The sequence below is a fragment of the Erythrolamprus reginae genome, unplaced genomic scaffold (genome assembly GCF_031021105.1).
Source record: "Erythrolamprus reginae isolate rEryReg1 unplaced genomic scaffold, rEryReg1.hap1 H_15, whole genome shotgun sequence".
In the NCBI taxonomy this organism is placed as follows: domain Eukaryota; kingdom Metazoa; phylum Chordata; class Lepidosauria; order Squamata; family Dipsadidae; genus Erythrolamprus; species Erythrolamprus reginae.
The window spans coordinates 245639-271034 of NW_027248468.1; the positions used below are offsets into that span (position 1 = coordinate 245639).

The following is a 25396-nucleotide window of genomic DNA, read 5'->3' on the forward strand; positions in this document are numbered from 1 at the left end:
GACAACCAATTTCACATGCTGTTGTGCACATTCAACTTTGTACAGAACAAAGTATTCAATGAGAATATTTCATTCATTCAGATCTAGGATGTGTTATTTGAGTGTTCCCTTTATGTTTTGGAGCAGTATATGTATACAGTGTTCCCTCGATTTTCGCGGGTTCGAACTTCGTGAAAAGTCTATACCACGGTTTTTCAAAAATATTAATTAAAAAATACTTTGCGGGGTTTTTCCCTATACTACAGTTTTTCCCGCCTGATGACGTCATATGTCATCACCAAACTTTCGTCCGCCTGTAATAAATATTTTTTAATAAACTTTAATAAATAAACATGGTGAGTAATGATCTAAATAGTTGCTAAGGGAATGGGAAATTGCACTTTAGGCGTTTAAAGTGTTACGGGAAGGCTTGTGATACTGTTCATAGCCAAAAATAGTGTATTTACTTCCGCATCTCTACTTTGCGGAAATTCGACTTTCGCGGGGAGTCTCGGAATGCATCCCCTGCGAAAATCGAGGGAACACTGTATATCAATCCATGAAGATATGTTTTCTGTTGCTGGTCATCTCCGGGAAAATGCAGTGAGATCCACTAATGTTATAAAGATTCCCAAAAGTTTATGATGAGGTATACATGGTTCTAATAACTCTTGAATATCTCTTCTCCCTTCCATTTTTTATTCTCTCTCTCTCTCTCTCATTTATATAGACTCTGAGATCTGCTGGAAAGATCTACATGCTTTTTTTCATGCTGGTCATATTTTTGGGGTCCTTTTATCTAGTCAACTTGATTTTGGCTGTGGTGGCCATGGCTTACGAGGAGCAGAACCAAGCTACCATTGCAGAAATGGAGGCCAAAGAAAAGAAATTTCGGGAAGCCATGGAGGCACTGAAGAAAGAGCAGGAGGTCTGTAAACTTCTCAACTTGGAGGAGATTTTCTTTGCTTTATGCTAAAGCAGAGGTGGGGATCAATGGTCCTTTTATGGCTGGTGGACTTCAACTCCCAGCATTCCTGAATGAGGCAAGCTGAGCCGGAAATTCTGGGAATTGAAGTCCATAAGTCATAAAGGGGCCATTGTTCCCCACCTTTGCTAAAGTGCTGGGTTGCATGATCAGAATTAGCATCTCATTGGTTAAACATGGGGGCCATTACTCCATAGTTACCTATTCCAGGGTAATTTTGAAATAAAGGTGTAGTAGAAAGCTACTCCGTTAAAGATGTAATAGAGAGCTCCAAGGTCTCAAAACAGTAGTAGGGAAACTACACAGTCAAAAGCCAGCCTAGTGTGCCCAGACCTTTGAGGGTCAACATAGGTAGTCTTCAACATATCACCACAATTGAACCCAAAATTGCTGTCCCTAAGCAAGACAGTTTTCTCCCATTTCACCACCTCTCTTGCTACAGTTATTAAATGAGTCTCTGCACTTATGATAGTAAGTTGTTAAATGAATCTGGCTTCCCCATTGATTTTGCTTGTCAGAAAGTCACAAGAGGAGATCACATCCATACAACTACGTGGTTTGGTTGTATATAGAAAAACTGGGCATGTTGCGTGCAGGGTCTTCAGTTTATTGATTGATTGATTTGATTTGATTTGTATGCCATCCCTCTCCGAGGACTTGGGGCAGCTCACAACATATATAAAAAAAATACAATATACATATCTAAAAAATCCAATTAATATAGCTAAAAAACTTTAAAAACTCTATTAATAATAGGGAGCCGGGGTGACGCAGCAGGTAGAGTGCTGTACTGCAGGCCACTGAAGCTGACTGTAGATCTGTAGGTCAGCGGTTCAAATCTTATCACCAGCTCAAGGTTGACTCAGCCTTCCATCCTTCCGAGGTGGGTAAAATGAGGACCCAGATTGTGGGGGCAATATGTTGACTTTGTTAAAAAAAAGTGCTATTGCTAACATGTTGTAAGCCGCCCTGAGTCTAAGGAGAAGGGCGGCATAAAAATTGAATAAATAAATAAATAAATAAATTTTAAATGATTCATTCACATTCACACAGCAAGACATACCACACTCGACGCCCAGGGGGCTAGGGTCTAATGGCCCCAAGCCTGGTGGCACAGATAGGTCTTTAAACTTTTATGGAAGGCGAGGGGGGCAGTACAAATCTCTGGTGGGAGCTGATTCCAGAGGGCCGGGCCCCCCACAGAGAAGGCTCTTCCCCTACGTCCCACCAAATGACATTGTCTAGTTGACGGGACCTGGAGAAGGCCGACTCTGTGGGACTTGACCGGTCGCTGGGATTCATGTGGCAGAAGGCGGTCCCAGAGGTAACCTGGTCCGATGCCATTAATTGTCCCTGCCAACATTGATTTTGCCAGAGGAACGGTTTCTGTGCCAATTGGGTGACTCCAAACCAGGCATTTCAACACATGACTGCAAGGACCATCCATTCTGTGTGCTTATTTCATCCCAGCTGGGATCAAAAGTCATTGTGTAACTCTCAGGATTCCCCTTATAGCAACTTTTATGAAGCCCTGGTTAGAAACAGCATGTTGGTATCCTTTACCTTATCATCTTCGATGTTATTCTGTTGCATATTAGCTCTAGAGGGAATTAATAGCTTTCCGTTCAATAGTGGCAATCCTAGCCATCCATTCAAGTTAATTAATTGGTTTTTTTTTTCAGAATTACTTTATTGATTTCCCCACTTCAAGCAGCCATTAGGACCTCATTAGTCAACAAGTGAATTAATAGAAAGGGTCAGTTGTTCAAACAGTGCCACGCTTTCCCTAGTGCAAATAAAACAATTCGTAGAACAAAAGCCAAGCACATGCATGACGAAAGGGAACACATAATGCTGACTAACATGAGCCAAAGTGTATTTGCGTGGTTGATGTAGTGGTTAAAAAAAAGAAAGAAAATGGGGGACTGTGAGTTCTAGTTCTGTCTTAAGCCCAGGAAACAAGTTGGGTAATTTTGGACCAACCCCTTCCTTTAATATCAATGGCTGTTTTGTGAGAAAGGTACACTGTTTCTTTTTCATATTTTTGGATCATCCAGGTGCCGTAGGTAAGTAGGTTAAAAGAAAGAAGGAAAGAAAGAAAGAGAGAAAGAGAAAGACAAAGAGAGAGACGGGGAGAGAGAGAGAGAGAGACATAAGAGAGAGAGGGGAGAGAGAGTGAGTGAGAGAGAGAGAGGAGAGAGAGAGAGAAAGAAAGAAAGAAAGAAGGAAGGAAGGAAAGAGAGAGAGAGAAAGAGAGAAAAAGAGAAGGGGGGAGAAAGAGAGAGTGAGAGACAGAAGAGAGAGAAGAGAGACAGAGAGACAGAGAAACAAACAAACAAACAAACAAACAAACAAACAAACAAAGACCACACTATTTATGGGACCGTCTACTACCTCACACTTTCCCGTGGCGAATAAGGGCCCACAGAGTCAGCCTTCTCCAGGTCCCATCTGCCAAACTATGTTGGTTGTCAGGACCGTGGGGAAGAGCCTTCTCTGTGGTAGCTCTGACCCTTTGGAACCAACTGCCCCTGCACTACCCCTGCTCTATCGGCCTTCTGGAAAGCCATTAAGACCCGTCCTTTCTGGTAGGCCTGGGACGATGAATGACTGCATGTTTGAAAGCTATTTGTAGGATTATTGAATCCTTTTTATATTCTATTTTCTACTGTGATTTTATGTTGTTTTTTAATATGTCGTAAGCCGCCCAGGGTCCACTGGAATTGGGCGGCATGCAAATCCTGTTAAACAATAATGAATGAATGAAAGAAAGAAAGAAAGAAAGAAAGAAAGAAAGAAAGAAAGAAAGAATGAAAGAAAGAAAAAGAAAGAAAATTGTAGTGGACAGAACAAAGAAGGCAATATTAGAATCTGGTAAATATGTGTCAATTGAGACTGCACACCTGAATGTATAAAATAAACAATAATTTGTTTTACACATTGCACATCATAATTTGTTCTGTCCAATTTATAACCATTATACAGGATAATGGATGTATTATAGAGGATAGAGTAGGAGACTGGAATTGTTTGGCCAGTTTAAACCTTGGCAAAAATCTCAAGTCCCCTTTAAAGTAAATAAGATTATGGACTAGGGGAGACATGATAGTAGTGTTCTAATATTTGAGGGGCTCCTACAAAGACAAAATTTTAAGTATTAAATTTTATTGTGGGGTCCTGTGTTATTACTCAGTATAACTAACATATTAATTGAAGGGAGCTCTTTATAATGAGTAGAGTGACAGATTGCCTTACTAGCCTTACACAGTGTAGGTTACTGAGTATAGTTAGTCCTCAACTTACAACCACAATTGAGCCCAATATTTCTGTGGCTAAGCGAGACATTTGTTAAGAGAGTTTTGCACCATTTTACAACCTTTCTTGGCACAGTTGTTAAGTGAATTACTGGAGTTGTTAAATTAGTAACAGTCATTAAGTTAATCTGGCTCCCCCATTGAATTTGCTGGTCAGAAGGTCACAAAAGGAGATCACAGGACATTGCAACCGTCATAAATATGAGTTAATTGTCAAATGTGTGAATTTTGATCACATGACCTTGAGGATGCTGCCATGATCGTAATAATAATAATAATAATAATAATAATAATAATAATAATAATAATAATAATAATTATTATTATTATTATTATTATTATTATTATTATTATTATTATTTATTAGATTTGTATGCCGCCCCTCTCCGTCGACTCAGGGCGTAAATGTGAGAAACAACCACAAATCACTTTTTTCAATGCTTTTGTAACTTTGAATGATCACTAAATGAACAGTTGTAAGTCGAGGACTACTGTAATCGAATCTTAATTTCTGGTCTACCTTAAGAGGAGTGATGCACAGCTTGGAGGGAGAAATAGAAACATAGAAACATAGAAGTCTGACGGCAGAAAAAGACCTCATGGTCCATCTAGTCTTCCCCTATACTATTTCCTGTATTTTATCTTAGGATGGATATATGTTCATCCCAGGCATGTTTAAATTCAGTTACTGTGGATTTATCTACCACATCTGCTGGAAGTTTGTTCCAAGGATCTACTACTCTTTCAGTAAAATAATATTTTCTCATGTTGAGAAATAGAGATGCTCTTTGTATGTCATTTTGGATCCCTGGAAAATATGGCACTCAGAAGATAAAAGCGAATTCCCTTATTTTTTTAAAAACAATGTGAAAATGGTGGTGGTGGTGGTGGTGGGGAATCAGATTAAAAGGAAATATTCTTCCTCCCATAATGATGTGCTGTTTTCTAGCTGAAGTCCATTGTCTCTAGCTGTCTTCATATTTTCATAAATATTAGTGAGCATTTTTTATTGCTATTTCCAGGCTATTATCATCATCACCCTCATTTCCCCATCCCAAGTGATACATTTGGCTTAGATCTGTTTTTGACACCCCTTGGTTTTTGCAGACATTCCAGCAGTGATTGAAAGAGATATGACAGGGCAAACCATCTTATCTGCGCATTATTTATTCTTTTTTTTTTAACAGTTTGGGTTTATCATTCTGGATCCTCGGTCACAGCTTGTTCCGTCATTCAGTGGGATAAGATTTTACTTGCAATGATAATAATAATAAATGCATTCTGAACCAGCAACAAGAATATACTGTAGTGTATTCACAGCAGTCGATGACATTGCCCAAATGTTTAGATGCTGGGAGAGCTGGCGCATCACTGGTGAACATGGGGATGATGGATAGTTATCTTGGGCTTTAAAACAGGAGAATGAAGGCACCGATAGAAATTTATCACAAGCTGCGATGTTAGAGGGCTGATGATCCAATTAGCTAGAGAGCAGGCTGCTTTTGTGATGCATTGCAAGAAAAGGGGGTGTGCAGTCAGTACACAATTTAAAATCTCCATTTCAGGGTTAATTTCGCGCAATCTCCTCATCTTTCTCTTTGGGGTGAGGGGTGGGGCAGTAAAGGGCTGCAAAAATTTGTTACTACCTCTCTGTGGGTGTGGCTTATTTTGTGGGTGTGGCTTGCCGGCAATGTGACCAGGTGGGAGTGGTTTGACGATTATATGACAGGGGGAGTGGCTTAAAGGTCATGTGACTGGCTTAAAGGTGGCCAACTTGACGTCGCTCATGCCAAAGGTTTGGGTTAGGGTTAGGGTGCCTGGCCCCTCCTCGCCTCAAAGAGATACAATTTCCCGATCTATTTACTATTACTGAACATCCAAAATATACTATTTAATTCTATGTATATATTTATTTATTGGATTTGTATGCCGCCATATATGTACATACATATTACATACAGTCGCACAAAAATATACATTATCTACTATATAAACTGTATGTTTATCTACACACACACACACACAGCTCTTCCAAAATTATACACATTCCACCTCATTTACTGTGATAGGGAAAACATACCCAGAGTCCAGAAGGGGGAAAAAAGAAAAAATTTTTTTAAAAAACCGGTTCTGCATACCTGACCAAATTTTTTCTACCAGTTCAGCGTACCTGACTGTACCCCTAGGAGCCCATCCCTGGGTGTGGGTGGGAAGGAATAGGGGAATACGAGTAGTCCTGGAGTTACAATCCTTTGTCACTGGTTCAAACTTACAACAACATTGAAAAAAGTGGCTTGTGGCTATTTTTCACACTTATAACCATTGCAGCATCCCCAGAGATGGGTTGCTACCAGTATGGAAGGCTGCTGAGCACCGGTAGTGGATGCCAGATTGCACAATTTGCATGTGACCGCTCCGTTGCCAATCCTATGGACACCGACATCTTTTTTAGAACATAAAAACTTAAGAAGAGCCATGCTGAAACAGGCCAAAGCCCATCGAGTCCAGCATTCTGCGTCACACAGTGGCCCACCAATTGTCCATGGGGATCTTGAGCAGAAAGAGAAGGCAAGACCCTCCCTTTCCCTTGACCCCCAACAAGTGGGACCCAAGGGAATCCTCCCTGCCTCAACCAACATAGAGGCAGCACTTGGACATCCGTTTCAATAACCACTGATGATGATGATGATGATGATGATGATGATAATAATAATAATAATAATAATAATAATAATAATAATAATAATAATAATAATAATAATAATAAAATGTGAGTTCTAGTCCCACTTTAGGCATGAAAAACAGCTGGCTGACACTGGGCCTGTCCCTCTTTCTCAGACCAATCCACCTCACAGGGTTGTTGTGCAAACTATAGGGGGAAGAATGTGTGTTGTTTATGTTTGGCACCTTGAAATTTTTGTAAAAATAATAAAGGCAGGATACAAACAAGCAAGCAAGCAAACAAACAAACAAACAGATAAAATAAATAAAATAGAATCCTAGGTTGGAAGGGACTATACCGTGTTTCCACGAAAGTAAGACAGTGTCTTACTTTCTTTTTACCCCCAAAAGCCCCACTACGTCTTACTTTCGGGGTATGTCTTACATTGGAAAAAAATTGAAAGGGTCGCGTTCCCGAAGGCATCTCCCCAGAGTCCAGAAGGGCAGCCGCGGGACAGGAGCCTCGTGAGCCTTTTTCCAAGTTCAACCTCAGGGCTCCAAGTGGCGTGCACGCGTGGAGCCACAGACGCGTGTCGGGGAAGCGTGTGTCTGGAGGGGAGGAGCCGCTCTGCGCAGTTGGGCAGCCCCACCTGCCTGCCGGAAAGGAGGCGGGCGAAGGAGGGCGCAGCTCCGGCCGCTCGCCTCAAAGCTGGTCGGCCTCGCTGGCCGCTTGCAGCCGAGCCTCGGCAGAACTCGGTTGCTGGGACGAGCGCCTTCGCTGCAAGCCACCCGCTCGGCTTGCTTCGGACCAGCACCGTCCTTCGCTTTGCCAAGCCGGGGAAGAGGCGGTGGCGCCGCGGCGCCGCGAAGACGAGGGGCGCGCAGGGAGCTTGGAAGCGACGTCATCGGGCTCCCCCCCCGGCAATACCCCCGTGTTTCCCTGAAAGTAAGACATATGTCTTAATTTCGGGGTACGGCTTATATTAGCTGACCCCCCTGAAACCCCAGATACGTCTTACAATCGGGGGTGTCTTACTATCGGGGAAACAGGGTAGGAAGGTCGGTCCCCAATTGGTGCTACACTTCAGGTGGTAGCCATTTTGTGATAGAGACTACAATATGTTCCATTCCTAATTTCAAATGTCTCTATCGGTGTTCCCAAAGATTTGGGGACCTTGATCTGTTGGACATCCATGGGTGAAGGCATGAAGCAAAGACGAAAATTCCTATTCCCCAGGTTCTCTGCAGCCCTTGCTTCAGAAAAGGGTTTGTCTTCTCTCCAGTGTTGAAACTCAGACAAATGGGAATGATAGTTTTATGAATGATGGGTGTGATCCTCTTGGGGTTAGAGCAGAGGCCCCTTTATGATTTGTGGACTTCAACTCCCAGGATTCCTAAGTTAGCATGGCTGGCTCAGGAATTCTGGGAATTGAAGTTCACAAGTCTTAATTGTTCCCCATCCCTAGGTTGGATGGAAGACCCTTTTAGACAGAAAGAGAATTAATAAGGAAGATTATGGATTGTGCTGAAATGAATAGACTTACTTTAAGACTTAAAGATAAAGAAGATTTGAAATATTACAAAATCTGGGGAAAATTATATGAATGGATGGAAGTTAAAAATAATTAAAGCATTTGGATTTTTTTTTTAAAGTGAAGTAAAAGTATAAAAAAATTGAGGGTAGACAACGATGAAAAAAGAAATGGTGGCAGTATTAGATGCGAATGTAACACAAATCTAAGATAGTTTATATTATTTTAGATGGTAAAACTATTTTCATTAGGTAATTATCTTTTAAATGTTGGAATGAGGGGAATTTCTTCTCTCTCCGTAAATAATGAAGACTATGGGATTTATAGAATGTTAGATACTGAGGATGTATTTGGGTTTTTTTTGTTGCTGTTGCTGTTTGATGAATTTTTAGTATCGGTTAACTAGTTTAAATGTTGGAGGGATGAAGTTATGGGCGGGGAAAGGGAAAGTAGAAAGTGAAAGAAAGAAAGAAAGTGAAAGTACATAAATGATATTGAATTTTTGCAATTTATGGTTGGATATTGGTGTTTTTATTTACATGTTTTATACTAAGGTGGAGAAAAATTTTAAAAATTATATCCCTCCCCTCCCTCCCCCCCCCCCCAAAAAAGAAGACCCTTTTAGCCTCAATATATTCCTGCTGGAGATGAGAGAAATGTGACTGCAATATTGCTATTTGTAGGGGGCGGGTGAGAGATTTGGTTCAACCCTTTGTCTAATAGCACATTTTTCGGAAGACAATTTTCACCTCCAAATTACACCGGCTTCCTTTTTTTCGTGGCATAAGAATCTCACTTCCAATAACTGCTTTGAGTAGAGATGCCTAAATGCCTGTGGAAACCCCCCCCCAAACACAACAGGTGTTTTTTGCTTTGTTTCGTTTGAAGAGGTACAACATAGTCCTGGGTGTCATCGATACAAATACAAATGCATTAAAGCTGGTTCTCAGATAAGAGACTTGGAGTTTATATATTTCCATTGTTCTGTTTCCTTTCAGGCGCTCGCTCGAGGCATTGATTCATTGTCACTTAGCTCATTTGAAGTGTCACCTGTGGCCCTGAAGAACTTCAAAGAACAAAGGAATCAAAGAAGGAAAAAGAAGTCCTCGGGGGCCGATGATGAGACAGAGGACCAAGACCCTGCTTCAGACGATGGCCAGCGAAGGGCGGTTAGTGTTTGCACTAAAATGTTAATCAAAGGAATGTCACAACTGTTTTGTGAAGAGCTTAGCATATTCCTTTCCCCCCCTATAGAGACGGAGGCATCATCTAGATTAATACACAGATAGTGCTTGACTTACGACCAGAACTGAGCCCCAAATTTTCACAGCTAAGCAAGATATTGAGTTGCGCCCTATCTGATGATTGCTGTTAAAAGCAAATGACTGCACCTGCTGAATGAATCATGAAGCTGTTCAGCAAAACTGGCTTCCCCCATTGACTTTGCTTGTCAGAAAACCGGGTGCCCTTAGAAAGGGCAATCACATTGCAACTGACATAAGTACATGCCAGTTGCCAAGCACCCAAATTGACCATGGGGATCCAGCAACTATGAAAAACGTCCATAAAGTCACTCTTTTCACGGCTGTTGTAACTTTGATCCTTGAACAAGTGGTTGTAAGTCGAAGACTATCTGTGTTTAGACATTCTAGGCCAGTGTTGGTGAACCTATGGCATGGGTGCCACAGGTGGCACGCGGAGTCGTATCTGCTGGCACATGAGCCGTTGCCCTAGCTCAGCTCCAATATGCATGTGTGTGCTGGCCAGCTGATTTTTGGCTCATACAGAGGTTCTGGGAAGGCGTTTTTGGCTTCCAGAGAGACTCCAGAGGGATTGGGGAGGGCATTTTTACCCTCCCCTGGCTCCAGGGAAACCTTGGAGCCTGGGGAAGGTGAAACATGAGCCTACTGGGTTCACCACAAGTTGGGAAACAGGCTATTTCCGGCCTCCGGAGGACCTCCAGGGGGTGGGGGAAGCTGTTTATGCCCTCCCCAGGCATTGAAGTATGGGTGTGGGCACTTGTGCATTTGCAATAGCCTGTGTGCATGCACTTTCGGTACCCATGGGAAAAAAGGTTCGCCATCACTGTTCTAGGCCTTGCCAAGTCTCTTAATTTAACTACTGCGACTTCTTTATTTGTTTACTTGTACAAGGCATTATGTCTTGAACGGTTGCTAAAGGTCAGACACAGTCCTCAGGACCAGAAAACTTCATTAAATTAGGGCATTTTGATGCTCGTATGAACCTCTGCCCCATTATGGATGGCGGCCCTTTCGATCTGGAGCCCTGTAGAATACACTAATATGTGTTCAATAGCTTAAAGATGCTAAGAGTGAGCCATATTTGAATTTCATCTTCAAAAGATGTTTTATAATTTACATAAGAGGTTGACCCTGGGCTTGTTGACCAGGTGCTTGAAAGTTTGAGGCTTAAAGTCCTGTGGGATGGGATGAGCTCCCGTTCTTGCCCCAGTTCCTAGCAATTTGAAAGCATGGAAATGAAAATAGATAATAGGTACCACTTTAGTGGAAAGGTAACTGGACTCTGTGTGTCTTGGAGTATAGTCCTGCTGGCCACATGACCATAGAAGCATCCTTGGATAATGCTGGCTTTTTGGATTAAAAAACAGGAATGAGCACCATCCCCTAAAACTGGACACAACCGGGCAGGGAAAACCTTTATATTTACTTTTTAGGGTACATTGTTGTTATGTGACCTGCAGTGGTTGTAAGTTTATTTCTGAGCCCAATTCAAGGTGTTGGTTATTAACTCTAAAGCCCTATATGGCATGGGTCCAGTGTGTCTGAGGAGCTCTCTTGCCCCAGTGGGATTAGCCGGCCCCACTCACTTCCAAGAGTAGGGTTTTGCTATGCATCCCATCTATTAAAGAATTCTGGGGCCAAGAAAAAGAGACTTTTCTGCTGTGGCCCCAAATCTACGGAACATTCTTTCACCACAGGGGCGATAGTTCCTCCAACTCTTTTGTCCTTCATAGAGCTGTGATGGTGAATTGGTTAGAATGCAGGACTGTAGGCTACTTCTGCAGACTGCCGGCTGCCAGCTGTTCGGCAGTTCGATTCTCACCAGCTCAAGGTTTACTCACCCTTCTATTTTTCCGAGGTGGGTAAAATGAGGACCCAGATTGTTGGGGCCAATATGCTGACTCTGTAAACCACTTAGAGAGGGCTGTAAAGGACTGTGAAGCTGTATATAAGTCTAAGTATTATTGCTATTACTTTTGGAAAGGTATCAAAATTTGTTTGTGCCAGTTGGCTGAGGGCCTTAGAGCATTGGCAGGATAAGAAGATCTCGTCCATCTGTCTTTTTTATTATTTTTTTGGGTATAGTTTTAAATTGTTTTTTTATTGATCAATTTTCTGTTTGTAAACCATCCAATGTCCCAAAGAGGCAACTGGACTTCCTTGTTTCTCTTCTAAGATAGTTTGCTTCTCACACAAGCAGCTTCTTTAGCTTGACTGGATGGTGGGGAATGGAAGGATTTATACTCCTTGCAGATGGCTGGTCATTTGCCTTCTTTTAGAGAGTTGTTAAGACCACTTTGAGGTTTATAAAAAAAAAAGTTTATTAAATTTAAATCATTAAAAGGGGTGGGGAAGGGTCATTGGGAAAAAGGGGAAGGGGGAAGAAAAACATTACATAGTAATAAAACAGATCTTAAACTATACATAAGGTAATCTATATCACTATATTATAACCACAATTACATTACATAATAAGAGATATAAAATGCATGGACGTAATTAGTGTTGGGCAAACCCGACGATGTTCGGGTTCGGGTTTGGCACCCGAATTTTTAAAAAAGTTCGGGTTCAGCACCCAAACCCGAACTTTTGCTGAACTTTTGCCGAACTTTCAAGTTCAGCTCTCGGGAAAGCGCCAGGAAGCGCCAGGAAGCCCCGCCGCCCAGTTGTCACCTTCTGGAACAGTCGGGGCACTTCTCAGTGCTCTCCCAAAGCCGGGTTTGGCATTCGGGAGACTGCCGAGAAGCGCCCTGGCTGTTTCTAAAGGTGATAGCTGGGCAGCGGCGCTTCCCAGAAGAGCCGGGGAGCTGTCGGCCGGTCAGGAGGCGCAAAAGGAGGTGGGGAATCCCACGAGGGAATTCCAGGGGCGGAGCTTTGACATCACTGAGACGTCCTTCCTGGAGTCCCCGTTTCAGCCAGCCAGGAAGGACGTCTCAGTGACATCAAAGCTCCGCCCCTGGAATTTCCTCGTGGGATTCCCCACCTCCTTTTTCGCCTCCCGAGGCGGCGGCGCTTCCTGGCGCTCTCCCAAACCCAAACACGAACCCGAACTTTTGCAAAAAATTCAGGTTTGGGTTCGGTATACCGAACCGCACAAAGTTTGGTATGAGCCCGAACTTTGCAGGTTTTGTTCGCGCAACACTATACGTAATGTAAAATAAAGTAGTGAATCTATGAGGTAGGAAAAGAAATAGAGGCCACTTTGAGGTTTATCTTTGTCCTCAGAATTGTCTCAGTAGTGCAAATGGGTGTAGAACTGTAGAAAGGACGGTGTTGTAGACTGGAGATAGATGAGAGAGGGCTTGTCCACCCCAAGGATAAACTAAGCAATGTGGTATATGCAGTACAGTGCAGTGAGATATGTGAAGATCTATACATTGGGGAAACAAAACAACCGTTGATTGATTGATTGATTGGATTTGTATGCCGATCCTCTCCGTGGACTTGGGGCGGCTCACAGCATGTCAATATACAATTAATATAAATTATTAACTAAAAGCATTATAAAAACTAAGTATCATAATCATTCAGTACAACCAAACATGAAGCATTAAGCATTCAGTGGCCAGGGGCTGGGGTTGAGTGATCCCAAGCCTGATGGCATAAATAAGTTTTTAAGTTCTTTCCAAAGGCAAGGAGGGTTGGGGCAGTGCAAATCTCCGGGAGGAGCTGATTCCAGAGGGCCGGGCCCCCCACAGAGAAGGCTCTTCTCCTAGGACCTGCCAGGTAACATTGTCTCGCTGACAGAAGCCGGAGAAGTCTGACTGTGTGGGACCTGATCGGACGATTGGCACAACAGAGGAAAACAAACCCTTCAAGACAAGATTCAGTAGTCCATCCACATTTGAAAGAAAAAGGCCACTCTTCCATTTTATTTACTTATTTATTGTATTTATATGCCGATCAATCCAAAGCGGACTCAGAGCAGCTAACAAGTGGATTAAATACAATGAAATCAAAACTGCATAATAAAATCAGTAATATAATAACAATAAAATAATAACTTTAAAAAAAACCATACACACACACCAGTCAATCTAATTCCAGGCCTGCCGGGAAAGCCAGGTCTTAACAGCTTTCTGGAAGACCAGTAGGGAGGAATCTCCGGGGGCGGTTGATTCCATAGGGTCGGGGCCACCACAGAGAAGACTCTTCCCCTAGGTCCTGCCAATTGGCATTGCTTGGCGGACGGGACCTAGAGAAGGCCGACTCTGTGGGCCCTTACTGGCCACAATGATGTATGAGGTCGCAGGTGGTCCCATAAATAGTTTTGAAGACAGTAAGTCCACATTTTGGACAGCTGGTTTGAAAGACGAGTCAAAGATGTCCTCTTGGTCAAAACTGAACAGTCCCCTTACACAGGAAGTCAGCAGTTCCAACAAGGCTCTACATCCGTTTGCGCTAGTCAGGTGACCTTGAGGACACAGATAAATCTCTTAAGTGGTCCAACAACTCTATAAAAGGATAAAAATGGCCAGCTGTCTGCAAGGAATATAAATCCTTCCATTCCCCACCATTCAATCCACTGGTGGGTCCTAAATAATTTTGCTACCAGTTCATGCACACCCTCACGCTTGGATGTGACATTTTTGTGTATGCGTAGAAGCGTTCCAGGCATGTGGGTGGAGCATCCCCGGCGGGTGGCCAGAACCTCCTGCCACTGGCGCTACTTGGTTCTAGGAAGTGGTCCGAACCAGGAGCAACCCTACCACTGATCCAGGCAAAACTGAAGAAGCTTCTTGGATGAGAAGCGAAATGTCTTCAAAGGGAAACGAGAAAGTCCAGTTTCCCCTTGAAAAAGCACCTTTGGGACAACTATGACCTGGATGACTGAGAATCTCCATAGACATCAAGCTATCCAATGATGCCTTATTGGTAAGATGGGCAGCATGTAGCAATACCGATAGTATTTAGACTTATATAACTCACCTCATGGTATTTTATGGCACTCTCTGGGCGGTTTACAATGTAGAAGCATTGTTTGCATATGGGGCCCAATAATCTGCATCCTTATTTTACCGACCTTGGTTACATGGGAGTCTGAGTCAACCCTTAGCTCTATCAGGATTTAATTCTACAGTGGATGGAGTTAGCCTGCAATGCTGCAATTTAATCACTATACCACCAAGGCTCCTGGTATCTACACGATACATAAATAGATGATAGATAGATAAATAGATGATAGATAGATAGATAGATAGATAGATAGATAGATAGATAGATAGATAGGTGATAGTTAGAAAGAAAGAAAGAAAGAAAGAAAGAAAGAAAGAAAGAAAGAAAGAAAGAAAGAAAGAAACAGATTATAGATAGATAGACAGACAGGTAGGTTGGTATGTAGGTAGGTAGGTAGATAGATAGATAAATAGATAGAAACAGGATAGATAGATAGATAGATAGATAGATAGATAGATAGATAGATAGATGATAGATAGAAACAGATGATAGATAGATAGATAGATAGATAGATAGATAGATAGATAGATAGATAGATAGATAGATAGATAGATAGATAGAAAGATAGATAGATGATAGATAGAAACAGATGATAGATAGATAGATAGATAGATAGATAGATAGATAGATAGATGATAGATAGATAGATAGATAGATAGATAGATAGATAGATAGATAGATAGGTGATAGTTGGATAGAAAGAAAGAAAGAAAGAAAGAGATGATAGACAGACAGACAGACAGACAGGTAGGTTGGTATGTAGGTAGGTAGATAGATAGATAAATAGATAGAAACAGGATAGATAGGTAGATAGATGATAGATAGATAGAAACAGATGATAGATAGATAGATAGATAGATAGATAGATAGATAGATAGATAGATAGATAGATAGATAGATAGATAGAAAGATAGATAGATGATAGATAGAAACAGATGATAGATAGATAGATAGATAGATAGATAGATAGATAGATAGATGATAGATAGATAGATAGATAGATAGATAGATAGATAGATAGATAGGTGATAGTTGGATAGAAAGAAAGAAAGAAAGAAAGAAAGAAAGAAAGAAAGAAAGAAACAGATGATAGATAGATAGACAGACAGACAGACAGACAGGTAGGTTGGTATGTAGGTAGGTAGGTAGATAGATAGATAAATAGATAGAAACAGGATAGATAGGTAGATAGATGATAGATAGATAGAAACAGATGATAGATAGATAGATAGATAGATAGATAGATAGATAGATAGATAGATAGATAGATAGATAGATGATAGATAGAAACAGATGATAGATAGATAGATAGATAGATAGATAGATGGATGGATGGATGGATGGATGGATGGATGGATGGATGGATGGATAGATAGATAGATAATAATAAAATAATAATAATAATTTATTAGATTTGTATGCCGCCCCTCTCCGAAGACTCGGGGCGGCTCACAACAAGCGATAAAACAATATTGTACAGGCACAAATCTAATATTAAGAAAAAACTAAAAACCCTATCAATTTAAAAAACCAAACAACACATACATACCAAACATAAATTATAATAAGCCTGGGGGAAAGGTGTCTCAAATCCCCCATGCCTGGCGGTATAGATGGGTCTTAAGTAGTTTACGGAAGACAAGGAGGGTGGGAGCAGTTCTAATCTCCGGGGGGAGTTGATTCCAGAGGGCCGGGGCCGCCACAGAGAAGGCTCTTCCCCTGGGGCCCGCCAGACGACATTGTTTAGTCGACGGGACCCGGAGAAGGCCGACTCTGTGGGACCTTATCGGCCGCTGGGATTCGTGCGGTAGTAGGCGGTTCCGGAGGTATTCTGGTCCAATGCCATGTAGGGCTTTAAAGGTCATGACCAACACTTTGAATTGTGACCGGAAACTGATCGGCAGCCAATGCAGGCCACGGAGTGTTGTAGAAACGTGGGCGAATCTGGGAAGCCCCACGATGGCTCTCGCGGCTGTCTCAAGCAATATCTTAAAAGGGGTATATTCTTTTTCTGAGTTTGAATAACAGTTGTGGAGGAAATGCACAGTTGTTTTAAGTAGTGACAGACAGTTGGCCTCAGTTTGCTTCTAGGATTCCTGCTGGTTTGGATTGAATCGCACAAACTGGTAGTGATCCGCTAGTGATGTCATGATGGTGTAACGGATCCAATTCGGTCAATGGGCGCCGCCATCTTTTTTTTTTTTTTTTTTTTACTGTTTGGAAGTTTTTTCCTCTGCTGCTGCTTGAAAAAGGGCGTCCTGCCCATCCCCAGGTTTATAGTTACCCTTATTCCTTCACCCGAAACACATCTGATCAACTCCTCAGCTGTGTTTCGTGCTGCATATAGCTGCTAAGTATGTGTGGAAGCAGAATTACACCAGGGGAATGTCACGAGGTAAGTGGAACTCACCCCTGGACAGAACTAACCTCTTTCCTGCAGTATTTTCATTGGACCTTCTCTTTCTAGTAAGGTAAACCCAAAACTGTTGTGCACTGAAATAAATACCTGATGCTTGACTGTTAGATAATCTTAGCAGTATTTGGCAAGTTGCATGCGAAGTATAGAGGCTGACGTGGTAAACGACGCACGATAACTACACCAACCTTATACTGCTCCTGCATGAGTGACGCTCAAATGAATTTTATTTCTTTTTTATTCTTTTTGTGGTTATTTTATCCTTGTTATTTAATTGAATTAATCTTACAATCTTACTAATTACAAGATTGTTCATGCGGAAATGATTGAATGAGTCGGTCTGTTTTGAATGGATTTTGGCATGGAAAATAATAAAAAATATATATATATACACGCCAGGCTAGATGAAGCAACATCTTTCTGGATGTGTATTATTTCAGTAGATGAGTCGTCTTTTCATTCCGCGTGCATGCATTTATCATCCTCTTACATACAAGCCTCAAAGCACTTAAAAACATTTTTGAGATGGCTGGGCCAAATCCTGAGCAAAAGCTGTTGATCAGGAGAAGATTAATCAATTTGATTATTGTTTTATGGAAATGGCTTTCCTCTGATTAACTTCTCTTTCAGTATTCCTATTCCAATGATGGCGAAACTACGGCAGGGGGGCCACAGGTGGCACAAGGAGACATATCTGCTGGCACATGAGCCGTTGCCCTAGCTCAGCTGCAGAACGCACCTGCGGGCAGGCCAGCTGATTTTCGGCTCGCATGGAGGCTCTGGGAGGGCATTTTCAGCTTCCAGAGGGCCTCCGTGGGGATGGGGAGGGCATTTTTGCCCTCCCCGGGCTCCAGAGAAGCCTCTGAAGCCTGGGCAGGGTGAAAAACAGTCCTACTGGGCCCACCAGAAGTTGGGAAACGGGCTGTTTCTGGCCTATAGAGTGCTTCCGGGAGTCGGGGGGGGGATTTTTTGCCCTTCCCAGGCATTAAATTATGGGTGAGGCACTTGTGCAGGCACAAGGGAAAAAAGGTTCGCCATCACTGACCTATTCTATTCTCTTTTTATTTCTATTCCCTTCATTGCATTAGATCATGGCAAAATTCAGTTTTGCAGTTATGGTCATGGGAATATTTTAAATAGCATGTTTCTGCCAATGTAGAGAAAATACTGCTGGTGGCATCTATGCATCTACTCATTCATGTTTATGTGTGTCTTCCTCTTTGTGTTTGCATTGCCTGCGTTGCAGAAGTTTTCATTATTCATCAGTTGTTGATTTGTTCCAGCTATTACTCTGATTGGGGGGGATCCCATGTCTGTGTATGTGCAGTTCATTGGTTAACATTTTTTTGACTTGGAAAAATCAGGAGTTCTCTAATGCCATGGATCTAAGAGGGCTTGTGTCAGGGGCAAGTAACCAGAGCCACTTGTGAATAGACAACTTATTATTTAGACATTATTTACTCCCTGTGTTGCAAGAATCTCACTAACCCCTTGCCTTCCCCTGAAAATGACTGGACAAGCTTTGTAGAGTTTGAATGAGGTCAAGTTTAAGCCACTTGCAATTGTGCAATGATTCCAAGCTAGACCCTCTCTTCCTTCCAACCTAGCTGGTAGTTGCCCAACATCTCATCCATGAAGAATGTAATTTATTAAGGAATTTTTCTCCTTGAATTCATCTTAACGTTGGCGCTACTAAAAGAGAATTGGGCTGGGCTTTTGCTTCCAAATATACTGCTCAAAAAAATAAAGGGAACACTCAAATAACACATCCTGGAACTGAGTGAATGAGATATTCTCATTTAATACTTTGTTCTGTACAAAGTTGAATATGCTGACAACACGTGAAATTGATTTTCAATCAGTGTTGCTTCCTAAGTGGACAGTTTGATTTCACAGAGGTTTGATTTACTTGGAGTTATATTGTGTTGTTTAAGTGTTCACCTTATTTATTTTTATTTACTTGGAGTTATATTGTGTTGTTTAAGTGTTCCCTTTATTTATTTTTATTTACTTGGAGTTATATTGTGTTGTTTAAGTGTTCCCTTTATTTTTTTGAGCAGTGTATTTTCCAAGGGATTGGGACAGCAATGGGAAATTGTGTTAATCAAATGCCCTTATGGCAGGGGTTACAGCTGGAAGCCAAGTAGGTGCAATCTAGCCCAGGAGAACGAGCAGGTGGTCTTCCAGGTGCCAATGTAGTGCCAGGCAAATTGTGCAGGGCCTAGGGAAGTCCCACCCCATCTGTCTCCAGTCGTTCTCCCAAAATATAATCCCATAAATGTGCCTGGAGAGAATTGCTATGTTGATGGAACTTGACACCTTCTTAGCATCCAATAAATGCATTATTAAATTGATTCCTTTCTATCCCTCCCCCTCCCCTCCCCCCTCTCCTCTCACTGGCCTTTTCCACTTTCTCTGGATCCTTCAAGGCTCTCCTGGGTTTTACTTCAGGCTCTTTGGAAAATTCGGTGAAACGTAAGACCAGCCATGGAAGTGTCTTCAGTTTCCGGCTACGCAGCAGGGAAATAGGTTCAGAGGCAGAGTTTGCGGACGATGACTTTAGCACAGTCGGGGACAGTGAAATCCAACATGGCTCACTGCTAATTCTGAGGAATGGGAGACGGATGAGTGCACAGAGTCAAGGGATTTATAGCTCTCCTATCTACACCTGTAACAGCAAAAGGAACAGCTCGGTGGATTGCAACGGAGTAGTGTCACTGATTGGGGGTGGAGAAAGCTTGGACCCAACTACTCCAACCGACGTGCTGTTGCCACCACTTATGGCAGAGAAATATGGAACAGCCGACACGGTGGGTCTACTTTTATTCTCGCCTTGCCCTTCAGATTCCCTTTGTCAGCTGCCAAGCTCACATAACCCACCAACCAACCATATACTGTGACTTACAGAACCTTGACAGACAGACAGACCAACACAAGAAGACGTGTGGTAAAAATAGAATATTTGCAGAGCGTTGGTGAGGATATTTATATATAGCCCATGGCTGAGCAAGGCTTGCTAGATCACGAGTTTATTGAAGAGATACTTCTAGTGGTTTCTGGGGATTGGGATTAAGAATTCCTCTTCCCGTTTTCTCTCCAGATGTTACATGCAAACATCGGGTCCTGGTGTTGAACTTACAGTGGATTCTTAATTGTTATTAAGATTTGGGTTAGGATGATGATTCCGTGGCCAGCGACTGCTATAAGTGCTTACTCCTTCCCATCCCTAGGAATCAGCAGGCAAAACATAAAAAGGCGTTGGATTCATTTGTTCTGCAGTAAAGGGAGTTCTTGACTTACAATAGTTACTTGTTAGTGATCATTAAGAGCTTCAGCAGCATTGGTAAAAAAATGATTGGTTTTAATACTTAGTACTTTAATACTTTAATGTTTTAATACTTAGAACGATTGCGGATTCCTGTGGTCATGCGGTCAAAATTCAGGCACTTGGCAACTGGCATGTATTTACGACAGTTGCACTGTCCTAAGGTTGTGTGATCACTACTGATAACTATCCCAGGTGGCTTGTGCCACGCAAAGGCAACGGGGGAAGCTAGATTTGCTTAGCGACCACATGATTTATTTCACAACCGCAGTGCTTGGCTTAACGAGTGTGACAAAATAGATCCTAAAATGGGACAAAACAAATGTCTTGTTTAGCCATAGAAATTTGGGGCTCGGTGGTGGTCATAACTTGAGGACTACCTCTGCTTTTTAATAGGCTTTTGTCTAAACTCATAAGTGCTGTTGCCACTGGGTTGATTTTCTCACCTTTAGTAGATGTTGCTCTGGTTTAGCTGTTCTGGAGACCGAAGAAAGATAGTGTAGCATAGTGGTGAAATATATTGGATTGACTCAAGTTTTAGTCCACCCTCAAGGGTAGGTCCTTAGAGTGTGACGTGACCGTATGTCAGCCCAACATATCTTTTTGGGACCAATAATCCCACTGTCTCTGTTCACTTGTACTCATTCCTTGTTCATGTCCATGTTTGCACTTACATCTGTTATCTATGTTCGGCAAAATAAACAAATGAATAAATGGATGAATAAATAAATAAATGAATGGGAATATTTATAGCTCAGGGTCTTTGGTGCACTCTGAGCTTGCGGGGTTTTTTTGGCAGATTTTCATTATTTTATTTATTTATTTTATTTGTCAAACATGTATAGGATAGTAGTTTGTATAAAGATAACATAAGTAAAAAGTAATGATAAAAGAGGACAATGGAACAGTAGGACAGGGGCGATAGGCACAATGGTGATCTTATGCACGCTTATGATGTTTCATAACACCATCAATGCTAGTATGGAGTGTGGTTTGCTCACGTCAGTTTAGTTCTAGTGGCTGAACCTGTCCTGAATATAAATGGAAAGCAAACTCCACTCCCTACTAGCACTGATGATGTTACTTACTCTTCGGAGAGGGCAGGCATACAAATCTAATTAATAATAATAATAATAATAATTATTATTATTATTATTATTATTAGTAGTAGTAGTAGTAGTAGTAGTAGTAGTAGTAACATTATTATTATTATTATTATTATTATTATTATTATTATTATTATTATTATTATTATTATGTCAATACAACACAGCAAACGAGATCACTATGTTGGATTTCGTATTTCATCACCAGTCGGGCACTTCCCAAGCACCTAGGACTGCATGATGTAGCGGCGAATTATATGTGCGCATCCCATTAAAGTGGCCTTTTGCAATTGACAATTGGAGATTTTGTCAATTCCGATGGTTTTCAAATGTCCGCTGAGATCCTTTGGCACTGTGCCCAGCGTGCCAAGTACCACTGGGACCACTTTCACTGGCTTATGTCAGAGTCGTTGCAGCTCGATTTTTAGATCTTTGTATTTCACTAATTTCTCTAGCTGTTCCTCCTCAATTCTGCTGTCTCCTGGGATTGCGATGTTGATGATCCATACTTTCTTTTTCTCCACAATCAGGATGTCTAGTGTGTTATGTTTCAGAATTCGGTCAGTCTGAAGTCGGAAGTCCCACAGTAGTTTTGCTTGCTCATTTTCGACCACTTTTTCGGGCTTATGATCCCACCAGTTCTTTGCCACTGGTAAATGGTAGTTCTGGCACAAGTTCCAGTGGATCATCTGTGCCATAGCATCATGTCTATGCTTGTAGTCAGTCTGTGCAATCTTTTTGCAGCAGCTGTGTAAGTGATCGATTGTTTCATCTGTTTCTTTACAGAGTCTGCACTTTGGATCGTCTATTGATTTTTCAATTCTGGCTTTGACAGCATTTGTTCTAATGGCCTGTTCTTGTGCCGCCAGTATTAGTCCTTCTGTCTCCTTTTTGAGTGTTCCACTTGTAAGCCATGACCAGGTCTTTTCTTTATCCACTTTGCCTTCAATCTTCTCCAAGAACTGGCCATGCAATGCTTTGTTCTGCCAACTGTCCATACGACATTGAGTTACAGTTTTTCTGTACTGGTCCTTAGTTTGCTTCACCTTGAGAAGCTTCCTATTGTTGACCTCCATCAACACTGACTCTTTGCTCTCCTTCACATAGTCATCTATAGTTTGGGTAATGAAATGTCTGCAAGAAACCATGCAAGCTCAGAGCACCAAGAATCCCTCATACCTCTCTGGGTTCTTGGGGGAATTCTTGAGTTCCTGAACAAAAGATGGGATATACATCTAAAAATAGATACATAACTAAACATGTTCAGAGCTCCAGGGCTTGATTCCACATTTCTGCTGACCTTGGATGCCTAAATTGTTTCTCCGGTCTTGATTTGTGGATGTTTACATTTCAACTGTTCCTTGCTTATAATTCAGAGCGGATTTGCTAGTACAGCAGAATTAAATATTCCTCAGGGATGAAGACAGAAACACTGAATCATAGCTATATTATTATGGAGGGAAAGCCCACGAACAGATACAATAATGGAATGAAAAAGAGAATATGAAACTGTGACCTGTGTTAACCTTACAGCTGCCTAGCCATCTTCGTGTTCTCATGATTCTATTCTATTTAATTCAGAAGTGGATTCCCACCGGTTCTTTAGAACTGTTAGTAATTCGGCGATGACATCACGGAGCCAGTTCTATTGATGTATCCGTGGATGTCGCCATCTTGGATTTTGCTTCTGCACATGTGCAGAAGCTACTTTTTCATTGCTGTGGGGATGCGCACAGTGCGAATCTGAGTGAACCAGCAGCACAATCACCCCTGATTTAATTCTATGGAAATTCACTCAGTAGAATGCAGATGTCCATTCTAATACAAAGCAAATCTATCTATATACAGTAACACCTCGTCCTGCGAACCCCTCGTCATACAAACTTTTTGAGATACAAACCCGGGGTTTAAGATTTTTTTGCCTCTTCTTCCGAACTATTTTCACCTTACAAATCCGCCGCTGCCATTGGGATGCCTCGCCTCCAGACTTCCATTGCCAGCCAAAGCGCCCATTTTTGCACTGGTGGGATTCCCCTCAGGCTCCCCTCCATGGGAAACCCCACCTCTGAATTTTGCGATGCTGTAGGGGAATCCCAGCAGGGGAATCCCCCCAGCATGAAAACGGGCACTTCGCTGGCAACGGAAGTTCGGAGAGCCTCAGCAAAATCTCAGCATTATGCCTGGGATAAACATATAGCCATCCTAAGATAAAATAAAAGGAATAGTATAAGGGCAGATTAGATGGACCATGAGGTCTTTTTCTGCCATCAATCTTCTATGTTTCTATGAGGTTGAGAAATAATAATAATAATTTATTAGATTTGTATGCCACCCCTCTCCGAAGAATCGGGGCGTCTCACAACATGATAAAAACAGTATTATACAGGCACAAATCTAATATTAAAAAAAACCTAAAAACCCTATCATAATTAAACTAAAAACCCTATCATAAATCCTGGACTAGAGGACAGATAGCTGATCATATCGTGATGATGCTCCAGTGATCCAGTGTTATCTTCGAAGAGATGAGCCAATATACTAAGGCAGTGATGGCAAACCTTATTTGCCTTGGATGCTGGAAGAGTGTGTGTGTGCTTGCGCTATCATGCATGTGCAAGTGCCCACACCCATATTTCAATGCCCAGAGAGGGCAAAAACAGCTTTTCCCCGCCCTCCAGAGGTCTTCTGAAGGCTGGAAATGGCCTGTTTCTCAACTTCTGGTGCGCCCAGTAGGCTCGTGTTTTGCCCTGTCCAGGCTCCAGAGGCTTCCCTGGAGCTGGTGAAAGGTAAAAACGCCTTCCCCCATCCCTCCAGAAGCTTTCTGGAAACCATAAATGGCTTCACAGAGCCTCTGTGTGAGCCAAAAATCAGGGGCCAGCACACAGATGCACTCTGGAACTGAGCTTGCCTGCCAGCAGATATGGCTCCGTGTGCCACCTGCGGCACCCTGCCATAGGTTTGCCATCACTGTACCAAGCAGTGTACACACTAAGAACTGACATGAAGAAAACAGATTTAGAAGACCTGAAGTTATCTCGGTGACTTCTGACACCTGCTGGCTACCATGTACTGACCAGATGTTCTCTAGAATGTGTGTGAGTATACAAGTGTCAATGTAGTACAGGTAGTTTTTGACTTACAGCAGTTCATTTAGTGACTGCTCAAAGCACTGAAAAGCACAACCTATGACCATTTATGACACTTGTAACACCCCACGGCCACATGATCAAAATTCAGCTTGACATGTATTGATGATGGTTGCAATGTCCTGGGTTCATGGGATCCCCTCTTGTGATCTTCTGGCAAGCAGGCTCAACGGGGAAGTCTGATACTAACTTAACATCAGCAACAATTTACAGTGGGTACCTCTACATACGAACTTAATTCGTTCCGTGATCAGGTTCTTAAGTAGAAAAGTTTGCAAGAAGAAGCAATTTTTCCCATAGGAATCAATGTAAAATCAAATAATGTGTGCGATTGGGGAAACCACAGGGAGGGTGGAGGCCCTGTTTCCTCCCAGGAGATTCCTAGGGAGGCCCCACGGAGGCTTCTTCATGCCTTTTCTGGCCCTGTTTCCTCCCAGGAGATTCCCAGAGAGATCCCAGGGAGGCTTTCTCCGCCTTTTCATGCCCTGTTACCTCCCAGGAGATTCCTAGAAAGGCCCCACAGAGGCTTCTCCCTGCCTTTTCTGGACCTGTTTCCTCCCAGGAGATTCCTAGAAAGGCCCCACAGAGGCTTCTCCCTGCCTTTTCTGGCCCTGTTTCCTCCCAGGAGATTCCTAGAGCAACCCCACGGAGCTTCTCCCTCCTTTTCCAGTTACAGTTTTGGAGGCTCAGGTTTGTAAGTGGAAAATGGTTCTT

The 25396-nt window shown here is 42.2% G+C and overlaps 1 protein-coding gene across 1 annotated transcript in view; it reads left to right on the forward strand.

Annotated features, from left to right (window-relative positions):
• LOC139155356 (sodium channel protein type 5 subunit alpha-like) overlaps positions 1-25396 on the forward strand; it is a 377085-nt gene that overhangs the window by 110384 nt on the left and 241305 nt on the right. Inside the window, exons 7-8 of the mRNA XM_070730487.1 lie at positions 710-907; positions 9470-9640. Coding sequence (XP_070586588.1) covers positions 710-907; positions 9470-9640 — 369 coding nt within the window. The remainder of the gene's footprint in view (positions 1-709; positions 908-9469; positions 9641-25396) is intronic.